Here is a 13,135-nt window from a genome sequence, read left to right as displayed (position 1 = left end):
CATCAGACAGGGTCATCCATGGTGCCACACCAACACTTTGACAAAAGAGACCGGCTTCTTTTGGTACCTGCTTCAGCTGCTATTCTGATGCTGCCACTTGCCTGATGCCACACATCTGATGCCAAGTGCTCCTTCTTTCACCCACCTGATACTGCTGCTGCCACCTCCACCACACTATGTCACCTTGCCACTCTGTGACCTCCTGATGCTACTGCTGCCACCGCCACACTGTCATTGTGCCATCCTGTGGCCTCCTCCTGATGCTGCTGCTGCCGCCACCTCTAAACTCTGTCATTGTGCCACTCTGTGGCCTCCTAATGCTGCTGCCGCCACCTCCACACTGTCATTGTGCCACCCTGTGGCCTCCTCCTGATGCTGCTGCTGCCACCTCCACGCTCTTTCATTGTGCCACTCTGTGGCCTCCTGATGCTGCTGCCACCTCCACACTGTCATTCTGCCACTCTATGGCCTCCTCCTGATTCTGCTGCCAACTCCATACTCTGTCATTTGGCCACTCTGTGGTCTCTTCATGCTGCTTCCACCTCTCCACTATGTCATAGGGCCACTCTGTGGACTTCTCATCCTGTTCCCACCCTCCCCACTTTATGACTGGGCTACTATTTTGCCTTTCGGCCTGGCTGACATGATTATTTATTTGACCCCTCTTCTGATATGTCAAGGCTCGTTTGGATGTTTTTTTTTGTAAACTTCTGATGCTGAATTTTGTGGTGACAACACAGGAGAGGTTTTCTTCTGATGACTTTTCCATGAAGGCCGTATTTGTGCAGGTGTTGCTGAAGAGTAGAACAATGTGCTACAACTCCAGAGTCTGCTAAATCTTCCTGAAGGTCTTTTGCAGTCATGTGGGGGTTCTGATTTGTTTTTCTGGCAATCCTACAAGCAGCTGTCTCTAAAATTTTTCTTTGTTTCTCTGATCTTCTCTTCACCTCCACTGTTCTTGTTAACTGCCCTTTCTTAATTACATTTCAAACTAAGGAAATGGCAACCTGAAAATGCTTGCTATAATTTTTTAGCCTTCTCCTGATTTGTGGGCCTTGACCATTGTCATTTTCAGAGTGTTAGGCAGCTGCTTAGAAGAACCCATGACTGCAGTTTTTTTGCCAGGTTAAAGGTTAGAGTGTGTATTTATGTATTTAAGCTGTATATTTATGAATTTAAGCTTTAAAATCTACATCACCTAGCCTTTCCTAAGGTAACTGTGACCAAGCCTTAATCCTAACCCTATTCAAGGAACCATAAATAAAACAATACAGTACTATGTGGTATATAGCAATATTATTTGGTAACTGAGAGGGTATTATTTGCATACTGCATATTTTGTGGTCACTATATTGTGATACTATAAGGGCTTGATTGATGTAGGTTTTATCTGTGCCGAAATTATGAGAAAAAATGAATACTGCCCTGAATTTGACAGATATACAGTATATTTTGGTTAAAATCACCCTACCTCCTTTCATCTGTCTTTTAGCTTGTTCTGTGATTATAAATAACCTATCAGAAAGTCAGGACCATTCCACTAAAACATCAGTTAAACTCAGCCCTCACAAACTCCTAAATATATTTGTTGTCAAACCACTTAACTACAGAAGACTTTGACACATGTTATGAACTTAAAATAGTCAAAAGTCTCAAAAAATTCAGCAGAACAGAAAAATGTAGCTAGTTACAAAAGCAAAGTGAAGTTAAAGGTGGAATAACACTGACAAACTGCAAAATGTATACAGAGAACATTTGCGAGGAATAGGAGACCTACCTTTTATCAACTGGTGGAAAGTTATGATTGTAATTAATGATTAGAATTATTAACATGCTATCATATGGTTTTATGGCTAAACCAACATAGAAATTGGGTCAATCTGTTTTTTGCCCCAAAACAGTGCGACTCTTGCCCATAGGCTTTGTCTAGTATTGTGGCTTATCCCCATTAAAGTAAACGAGGCAGAGCTGCAATACCAGACGCAGCCTATGGACAAAAGTGGAGCTGTTTCTGAAAAAAGTGATTTTTTTTTTTTAAATAATCAATAACCCCTTCAACAAAAACATGTCAACAGGAGAGGTACATTTAAATTAGAGGATCAATACTAGTGGGTGCCATTGCATTTACTAAATTATCTCCCTAGGGGTCTGTTCAAGACATGTTTGGCACGTATATTTTAAGTGCATATGCTGAACAATAAAGCCATATGGATTGACTGTAAAAAAGTGTCCATTGGGTAGTTTTTTGTTACTGTATACAAAGCATAGTATGCTATGCATTTTTCTTCCATGGGACACCCTCAAAAAAACATTTTTCTAACATGAGGGCCTTTATGGGTGATGTATGTTACTATATGGCTTACAAAGGAGCATTTGTTTGGTGCATATGACGAGAAGTTTTCTACACAGTATCTGATAACATCAAGGAAAAACGTGATATTAACTGAACCTACTGTAAGTCATGTGACATCTCTTACTTTCACTGAATGCCTGAGAGGACTCAAAAAGGGAGGGGACAAGCAATTGTCAAGAATCACCATAGGTATTTCTAGAGGCCTTTTAGTAGGCCCAGATGCCCACACTACTTCAATGTCATATAGATGCTCTAATTTGATGGGACCTCTTCTAGTGACAGGTTCTCTTGACATAACCTTCCTCCTTAACACTTACAAAAAGCTCATCATTTTTTCTTTCTAGTAAACTGACCATTCTACTGCCTTCCAATATTCTGCAAAGGCTAAAAATATTTCTTCATATTTCCAAATGTACATCTCTAAAACAGAATTTTATAGTATAATTTAGAGTATAATCCAAGCCACATTCTACCAATATTTGTTACAAGATGTAATATACAAGATGACATGACACCAAGCAGATGGATGATATGGTATGAAGTATATGAAGGGATGATTTCTTATAGAAAACTTTTGTTTGTGTAACATGTACCCTTGGGTATACAGCCAAGGAGTAAATCTATGGACATTTAGGCAAAGCTCAGCTACTTACCTCAGAGGTGACCCCTTTGGGGTGGCAATGCCATAGCCCTTGGAATCCAAGTTACCTCCCACCTTCATGGTGTCACATGGCTTTCTCTGCTCTATATACTCATTCATGGTGGACTCCAAGAGATAGGCATATTTGCCCTTGGACTTTCTAACTCTGTTCATTCCATCCTCAGTTGTCTTAACAAACACAGAGGGTTCGGCTGAACGCATATACGTCCACATCTTCTCAAAGACGGCAATTTTAGATCTCTAGGGAAAATAGAAGACCAAAGAAGAGGACTGCAATAATTTAAGGAAAAACTGAAAATGGATACAAACATTTTATTAAGCAGGTGGGAGATATTGGTAAGCAGAGTATAAAATTCTAAGGCGGCTATTCATAAAGTTTAATGTCTCATTAAAATCCTTTTATCAGATGCAGACTTAGCACGTTCACCGCTTACACTAATGCTGCTTCAAGCAAAAAAAATGAAGTTTGAAATACAAATTAGATACAAAAACACTTTGATATCTTGGTAACATGAGACAAGTTGTGAAAATGGTTCTTTTGTGCCAATTTTATGGCAGGGAGACCAGATGTAGCGTTTGATAAGTAAGGCTTAATGATGACGAGGAACATCACAGTTTTATGATGGGTTATGGAAATGCAACACAAATTTGCAATGCTAATTATCAGCACACCCAGATACTTCTTGGAAATGAATGTGTTTAATTTGTTCACTTCAACCTCAAAGCAAACATCTGTATGAAGAACAGGGTCAGGACACAAAATGCCATGATCGCACAAGCGCTTTATGTAGAGATGATGACTTAAAGAGTCCAACAGTATACACAGCATCATTTATTTTTAAATGAGTCCTAAACTCTGTGCTGATTAATATTATCTTATTGGGCTATAATCTTTGTTTTTCTGATAGAGAGCTGCCTGTAGCTGCCACTAGGGGGAGCTTATTGCATAGTCATTCAGTCCTAGTTGGTGTATCTATACGCAGTGAGCATCTAATCTCCTTCTAGTGGTCACTACAGGCAACCAGTTAATTAGAAAAAAAATGATATATGAAATTAGATATGACCCCAATAAAGATTTTTCAGAAAAAAACAAGCTTAAATACAGCCACGTGAACATTTACAAATGTACCATATCTTTCACCCCATAAGACGCTCCCTTTCCACACAAAAATTGGTGAAAAATGTTGGGGCAAATGCTAATGAACACTTCCATTATGAAAGCGCTCATTAGTCCCGGAGGACTAGGAAACAGTGAATACAGCGCTCCCCAGGCTCTGTAGTCACTGCTTCCTGGTCCTCTGTTGTCAGCTCTGCTATGACTGCGCACAGTGTAAGGATGTTTTGTGACTTCACTCTGTGCGCATCTGTTCATACATATCCGGCCGCAGGAAGAAGAGAAAGCTGGATCCTTGGAGCCCAAAGCAGGAGAGGTAAGTTGATTTTTTAAACTTTTGTTTGCTCTGTGGCAAGGGGGCTGTTCTGTGGCATGGGGGCTGATCAGTGGCATGGGGGTCTGATCTGAGGTATCACAGATTAGTTCTGAATGGAGGGTCTAATTTATATTGGGGCTCTTATTTGAGGTTTGATTGAGGGTCATTCACATTGGGGTCTGATCTGAGGTCTGATTGTGGGTCTGATCTGCGGTCTTATTGGGGTTTTATTAACTTTGGGGGTCTGATCTGAGGTCTGATTGGGGGTCTGATTGGGGCTGTGAGCTGAGTTCTGATTAACATTGGGGGTCTGATTGTTGATCTGATCTGAGATCTAATAAAAAAAATAAATCTTATTTTCCTCCTCTAAAACCTAGGTGCGTCTTATGGGCAGGTGCATCTTATAGGGCCAAAAATACGGTAAATGTTCTAACTCTTTGAACCTGGCAATGCAAATAAAAACTAAAAATAGCTTTTTCCCTTAGGCCCGAAATAGGTCCGTTTTTAAAACATTAAATTATAGATCTTTCCATGTTCTTGATAGGTTCACTGATCACAAGTACTGGCTTTATTACACTACACACAATATTCTAGCGCCACAGTCTCTAAAAATAATATTTAAAAAATACAGAAAAAACTATTCCAATTAATAACATAATTAAAAAATTTCATCTAACCTTAAAAAATTCTTTAGTGGACCCAGAATCTAGTGTTCCATATGTTATTTCTGTTTGTTTTGCTAAGTCGTCAGCACTCTCGATAGGCGACACCATTCTCTCAACTGTCAAGAAGGCCGCTAGGTTTGCTGTGTAAGATGATATGATGATGAGCGTGAAGAACCACCAGACACCGCCAACTATGCGTCCTGAGAGAGACCTGCAGGAAAAAATGACAAATTGTTATATATTTAATAAGTTGTACGCCTTATTGAAGACTCAAAATACTACCACCTGCTGCTCTTTCTACTGTCATTGTCATACTTTCTCCTAGCCAATGTCCCCATGCTTCATCAAAATTGTCTATTACATAAAGAGCTGTTCTAACTATCATAATTATTTGAATTAATTCCTGTAGTTTATATAGCACCAACATATTCAACAGTGCTAACATATTGATATTGTTCACATCAGTTCCTATCCCACATGCACACAAAGACAAATTTCAAGTCAATTAACTAAAAGTATCAGTACCGTATGTTTATGGAGCGTGAAAAGAAACTGGAGTACATGGGGAAAACCCACCCAAACATAAACATTTTCAACCCAGGACCCTAGTGCTAACTACTATGCCACTGTGAAGTCCTATATACCTTGCAGGCTGCTCAGGGGTTGAATGATGGAGATCTCAGAGTTATTTCTGATTCCAGTCATTGCCGGCCAGTGTCAGCTGTATTATACAGAAGGCACCTGATTTCTATAGAGTGGGCTTATCATGGTAGCCTGCTCCATATATGACCTGTGCATATATGACTGAAATATTTGTTTTTTGCAGTATATAGCTGTAACCTGCTCTCCCTGAATTCATTTGAAGCCAGTTGGTTATTGTGACTATTGTCTTGATGAAACAGTTATGGGTTAAAGGTGTTTTCTCATCTCAGACAATGGGGGCAAATTGCTAGGATATGCCCCCATTGTCTTATAGGTGCGGGCCCTCCGCTGGGACCCACACCAATATCGAGAACTGAGCCCCGAAAGTGAAGGAGAGCACACTGCGCATGCGCAGCGGCCCTCCATTCATTTCTATGTGGCCGCCAAAAATAGCCGAGCTCTGGCTCGGCTATTGCGTCTGCCCCATAGAAATGAATGGGAGCATGGGCCGCGCATGAATGGCACCCTCCTATTCACTTCTATGGGAGAGGCGGGGATTAGCGCTTAGTGGTGGACGGACCCCGGGAAATCTGAGGTCCTCCAGCCACAGCTCTCCCCGCTCCGTTCTTGATATAGGTGCGGGTCTTGCACCTATTAGATAATTGGGGCATATCCTAGCGATATTCCCCCATTGTCTAAGATGGGAATACCTCTTTAAGAGTCAAAAAGAAAAAATATTTTAATTACCCTGCACAGCAGAAAATTTAGTTCGGGAGTAATGGAGACATCACCATCGATATGAAAAAATGGCCCATATCTCAGCCTCTTGGACAGAAGCATTGAGCAGAAGCATAAATTGAAGCTCCTGTGCCCAAATGCAAAATATGTAAAAAGACTCACACCTACCATGTGCTATTTACAGCAATATAATATTCAGGGGCAGGGGTCGGGTGTGACTGCTACTTCTCCATTCTGTATAGTTACACCCCTGAATGTGGATATAATGTAAAAATTCACACTTTAGGTTTTAGGTTTTGAGTGGAGTTATGGTGCGATCACACAGCGGAGTTGTGTTATGGTTGCTATGCAGTCGTACCTCAGTTGAGTACCATTGCAGTCGTACAGACAACAGTTACCTATAGTTAAACTATTAAGACCACGCTATTCAGTTCAGTATCATGTGGCCATTAACAATACAGACCCACAGAACAGTGTGTTCTCATTGGTTTAATTAGAGGCAACCACAACACGACCGCATTGTGCGTTTGTTCCCTTAGGTTTTAACACACCTTCCACTCAATCATTTGTATGATTGTGGATGTCAAGTTTCTCAACTTTTGGATACTTTGATCATGACAAACTCCTTTCTGTCTCTTCTTGTATGAAATCTACCAACCTTTACATTCAACCAGAGATCATTCATCTGTCTGAGTTGCCCACTTACTGTTGCTCTATATCATGGATGTCAAACTCATGGCCCTCCAGATGTTGCAAAACTACAACTCCCATCATTCCCTGATAGCTGTAGTATGCCCATGCATGATGGGAGTTGTAGTTTTGCAACAGCTGGAGGGCCACGAGATTGTTACAGATTGCTCTTGTTTGCGCCTACAGAACCTTTTCCTCTTTACTAGAAAACATCATAAATTGTAAAATTTTGCATTCTATGATTCAATAAGATAAGATAAAAACTCTCTGCAACCCGGACAACATGAAGTCCTCCACCAACTATGGATTGCCATATATTGTGTCTCTTTACTTTAGGCTACCTTAAAGAAATGATTTATAGTATCATTAACACTCTTTGGAAATATAAATTGAGATTAGAATGAGATAAAGGAATTGGGTCCATGAAAATGAAAAATAGCTTTCAAAGTCAATTAACTTGGCTTGATCCAACAGTTGATTGTGTTTCTCCTACGACAGTCGCATTTAAATGAAAAAAGAAACACAAAGTAGATTCAGCAGGAAAGTTCTTTAAAACGGATTTAAAAAGTTCTATAATTGTCTCTTCTTCGCACACAGTAGGTTTTCCCAAAATTAGAAAAGAAGGCTTATGTCTAGTGGAATACTGGGCTGGAAACGGTTACCTGAGTCAGTGAGTGATGAGTAAAAAGGCTGTTACAAGATAGTCGTAGGAAAAGATCAAAGCATTGCACGTGACACTGGTGGCATGAACTGGGATTTTTTGGGGGTTTAGACAGAGTGATATCACTTGTGGCAAATTTTGCTGCAATAAATTCTGTAACTGAAAATCAGTTCCATTCACCTGAATGGGCCAACAGGCACATGGATTTCTGTAAGATGAATGGAAGTGATTTTTGGTTGTAAAACAGAAATCGGTGGATTAATTCTAATCTAAACTAATCGGATTTATCACAAACTTCACAAAAACTTCTGAAGTTTTGGCAACTCGCTTTGGATGAATCTTGCAAAATGGCACCCAGCCTTTATTTTGGTCATAGCTACGTGACGTCAAATGTCGCCTGCGTTTTTCCCCAAAAAAGTTGTTGCAATTTTTATACAATTTATAAATTTACAAACAACTTAAATAAGCATATTTTAGTAGTATACATTTTGGTCTCAGGGATTGTCCAATTGAGCCTGTTTTTTTTTTCTTTTCCAAAATACACTTGCAAATTTCCCTCATTTACTCAGTGTAATAAACCTCTGACTTCTCATTGTTTAAATATGCTTCATAATAAGAAGTCTGGTAAATAGAGTGGAAAATGAAAGATCTGCGAGCAAGAATGTGGGTATCTGTAGTTGCAGTGTAGCCGGGACTAATAGAAGTGTCAGACAACAGTTTTTCCTAACTTTCAATAGATAACATTATCATTGAGGACATAAAGGTTGACATTGTGCACTGGATGGCTCACATCCTCTCAATCACAGCAAGTTGACGTTAATGTCACCTGAGAGCAACACTGTCCTTTTGTGCCAGCGTTTAGCACATTCCTGCTGCTCCTCCTTCTTGTGGCCCCAGAGAAGCTTTTCATTTGCATCATCTTTGTCTTCACTGCCCCCTCCTAGTGCAGCACCTTCTGTTTTCCTAAAAAGAGCCCCAAAACACCTAATTTGCTATGGAAAGATATAAGGGGTCATTTATTAAGATATACAGCCAGCAGCGTGATGTGTGTGTGACCGTTCTGTGCTGCTGGGGAACACTGAATTTGCCCAATCAGGGAAACACGTAAGTATTTCAATTTTTTTTAAAACTTTATGAATGGAGCTGATGGGGGTAGAAGGTGGGCATTACTACTGTGAGGGGGCAGAAGGTGAGCATGACTACAGTGACTGCGCACAATGTGGGCATTATTACTGTTAAGGAGGCACAATGTGTGCATAACTACTGCAAAAGAGGCATCATGTGGGCATTACTATTGTGAGGGGACACAATGTGGGCATTACTACTCTGAAGGAGACACAGTGTGAGCATTAGTACCATGAGGGGTGCAGTGTGTGCATTACTTCTGTGATACAGCAATGTGTGGGCATTACTACTGCGAGCGGGCACAATGTGGGCATTATTAATGTAATGGGGCAGAGCGTGGGCATTATTACTGTGAGGGAGGTACAATGTGGGCAGTTTTACTGTAAGGCGGCACAATGTAGGCTTTAATACAGTGAGGGGTACAGTGTGTGCTTTACTACTATAATAGGGCACAGTGTGGGCATTACTGCTATAAAGGGGCACAATGTGTAAATTTTTACTGTGAGAGGGCATTATTACTGTTAGGGAGGCACAGCGTGGGTATAACTACTGCAAAGGAGGCATCATGTGGGCATTATCTTTGTGAGGGGGCACAATGTGGACATAATTACTGTGAAGGAGACATCATGTGTGCTTTACCACTGTGAGGGGTACAATGTGTGCATTACTTCAATAATAGGGTACAGTGTGGGTATTACTGCTGTGAAGGGGCACAATGTGGGGATTATTACTGTGAAGGGTATAATGTGTGCATTACAACTGTGATAGTTCACAGTATGGACATTATTACTGTGAGGTGGCACAAGGTGGACATTACTAATCTAAGGGGTCACAATGTGGGCATTACTACTGTGAAGGGCACAATGAAGGCATTATTACTGTAAGGGTTCACAATGTGGTCATTAGTACTGTGTGGTAACATTAAGTATTACCCTGTATTACCCTGTTATACATTGGGACGGCTATGTGTCAGCATTCTCATACTGTCAGTATTTATGTGGTTGTTCTTTTTGCTCTATCACCACAAGAACCTTGTTCTGGTACCCGCGGAAATCACGCCAACACGCCAGCCAAACCCTGGATGCAGTAGGGCCAGTTGGTACTTTCATTTTTCGCCTTGGTGAATCCTGCCTTGGGTGCTGGACAGCCTAGCTACACCTCTGACAAAACATCCAACAAAAAACTGCCAGGGCCAGAACTACTTCTACGCCTAGCAGCACTGGAACTGGTGACGCTGCTGCTAGGCGTAGGCCCAAAATGTGCCAGACCTAGGCCAAGGTCGGTAGCTGGAAGCTCTGTGTGGATATCTCCTGAATGACAATTTTTCTCTTCAGTCCCTACTGATAAAAACCACTGCCGCGTGCAATCTTCTGTAGAATGAAAATAAGCTGTGGGTGTTCAAACACAAACATAGGCATGACAGCTCTAATGCATCACATGACACATCACCAGATGTAGTGGGAAAATAGAACTGGCCAGCAATCGGAACAAGACTGTCCACTTTCATCCAGACTTCTTTGTAGCGGACAGGTTGCATGCACAAGCAACATAGTGTCCTTGTCATCAATTAGTTACTGCCTTTCCAGCTTATACCCTCATCCTCTCTTCCATTGTCAGTCATTCATAATAGGAAGAGTGGCCAGGAAACTAATATACATGCCCAGCAATCTGCTTGTGTGCTTGCTGAACTCCGACCTGGCCAAGTTACTGGCGGTGCAAATGCTGCAGTACCACTTAGCGTATTTAACTGCTTTTAGCGAACTGATGGCATTTGCTAACCTCGAAGGAAGATACCTAGTCACCATTGTTTCTAAAAAAAAGCTATCCTTTTGTTACCCTCATGTGGGCCTGATGAAAACACGAGCCACTCCGTGAAATTGTCTCTGTGTGGCAAGGTGCATATCACTGTCGACATCTGGAGCAGCAATTATGGCCAGAAACAGTAGATGTCTTTCAAGACCCACTGGGTCCATGTTTTGCGTGGCAGCAGTGACGCAGCACTACAGCAACAAAGCTAGGTCCTATTGCCACCTCCACATTTGTGTCAGCCGGAAAATAGCTTCCACATCTTTATGGCCACCCTGTAGTTGTTCCCATGGAAAAAGAAATGGAGGAAGATGAGGAGCTACCGCTGGAGGAAGAGGAGGAGGCGTTGGTGGTGCAGGAGAAAGAGACTGATGATAATGATAACGATGATGACAAGACTGACCATAACCAATCATTGCAGCTGGGAGAGGTCGAACCTGAAAGAATTGGGACCTCAGGCACACTGGAGAGCACGAAAAGCGGCATGCTTGGTTGCTTATGTGCTGACAAGCATATTCTTGGCATCAAGCAAAGTGATGGCTACTGGATAGCTATACTTTTAGCCCCTTGCCATCAAACGAAAATGGGGAAATATTTTCCTGATTCCAAAAGGGAGGCAAAATTGTTGTATTACCAGGATATGCATTCAATGTGTCTGACCAAGAGGCGCCTCTTCATTCCCCGCTGAGTCACCAATATCACTCCATCTCTGCTGCAACAACAAGCAGCCAGTTCAGTTTGATGAACATGTGGGAGAAGTTTTTCAATGTCTAGCTGAATCACATCATCAAACGGATATATACACTATTTAAACAACCAGGTTCAGTCCTATATGAACTGTGCTGTTTCTCCAGCACATACCCTGTTTTTGACCCCATGGACTTCTGGGCAGGCAAACTGGGACAGTCGTCAGAACTAGTCCAATTTGTTATTGGTGTTCTGTCTTGCTCATCCCCCAGTGTACTGTTAGAGAGGGTATTCAGTGTGGCAGGTGGTGTTGTCACTCCCAAGCTGACAAAATTGTCCTCTGCAAGTGTACAAGACGTCACATTTGTCAAAACAAATAAGGCATGGATCCATGATTTTCATCATTTTGACTGAGGCCAACAAATAGATCTGCCACTACTGACTCCTCGGATGCCATGATCAGTAGTGACTACAGTATCTAAGTGGTTGAAAGAAGGCTGTTGATTGGACAGCATGTAAACTGTATTCCACTCACCTAGTCCAGCAGGGGCCAGAAGCATAGAAGAAAGGGGCTTGGGGTGGGAACCGGAGAAAAGATGACAGGTGAGTATTTTTATTAGCTCCTGCTCCCTGCCTGCACATACAGTATGACATGGGGTTCCCAGTCTCTGAAGACCACTTTAACAATAAAAATCTAGATATTGAGTTCCACCACAATGAGAAAGACCTGTAGAATGAACGTAACTCATTGGTTATTCCACCCAACTCATTACATAAAAATAATACTGGATTCAGTTTTTTCCATTCCCCTTACAAAACATCTATAAAATTAATCCATAAATTATGCATAACCCTAAATGATACCAACGAAAAATGCCCTCATACTGCTTCATCGAATAAAAAAGTAAAAATCTGCTGCCCCCCACAAATGTGGGGCCAGTATGTGGTGCCCCCAAATGAACTTTTTCCATAAAAAACTAAAATGTAAAAACAAAAAAAAAAACATGCATATTTGGCATCATTGCTTGGCTACTGTGTATGTTCTTCAAAATACGTAGGGTCATAGAAAAATATAACTCTGCAAAAAAAAAAAAAAGAACAAATACAAGCCCTCACCCAGCTATATTAGTAGAAAAGGAAAAAAGTATGGGTCTTGATGATGAAAAAAGTGAAAAATAAATAAATAAATCACTTGGTCATAAAAATGACAAACAAGCCTGGCAGTTCATGGGTTAATATTTGATAAAGATGCCAAATACTATTCATCTTTACTCTGGTCCACAATGCTATTTTAGGTGACAAATGACAAAAGGGCATCCTTGAATAAAATCTTGATGCTTAATTAGAACATGTTAAAATCCATAGTACACAAGCCCGCTCTCTCGGCTTACGTGAGTTCAAATCGCCTAAGCCAATAGTGTGGGCTCGTGTACCATGGATATTTTAATAAAGCATCAAGATTTTATAAAAAAATGCCCTATTGCTGGATTGTCTGTCTCTTTAATTGTTTGCCTGTCTCTGAGAGTCCATGCATTGGAGTACTTGTTGTGGAGAAGGGGCGAGCTATCTAGTGCTTTTGTGTATAAGATTTTATTTTAGTGGATGCACTCTAAGGACTCTGTAAAGGGAACAGAGTAATAAACCTCATATTCCCTTATTCCTTCTGACTTATGTAAA

At 41.1% G+C, this 13,135-nt stretch overlaps 1 protein-coding gene across 4 annotated transcripts in view; it reads right to left on the bottom strand.

Moving 5' to 3' along the window:
• Positions 1-13,135, bottom strand: part of GRIA1 (glutamate ionotropic receptor AMPA type subunit 1) — a 294,490-nt gene that overhangs the window by 21,044 nt on the left and 260,311 nt on the right. For all 4 annotated transcript variants that reach the window (XM_044277881.1, XM_044277880.1, XM_044277882.1 and 1 more), the window contains 2 exons: positions 5,122-5,320; positions 3,007-3,254 (listed from right to left, as the gene is read on the bottom strand). In XM_044277881.1, the coding sequence (XP_044133816.1) occupies positions 3,007-3,254; positions 5,122-5,320 (447 nt within the window). The remainder of the gene's footprint in view (positions 1-3,006; positions 3,255-5,121; positions 5,321-13,135) is intronic.

Source organism: Bufo gargarizans, chromosome 2, assembly GCF_014858855.1.
Source record: "Bufo gargarizans isolate SCDJY-AF-19 chromosome 2, ASM1485885v1, whole genome shotgun sequence".
NCBI classification, from domain to species: Eukaryota; Metazoa; Chordata; class Amphibia; order Anura; family Bufonidae; genus Bufo; species Bufo gargarizans.
This window is presented reverse-complemented; position numbering and strand designations above follow the sequence as displayed.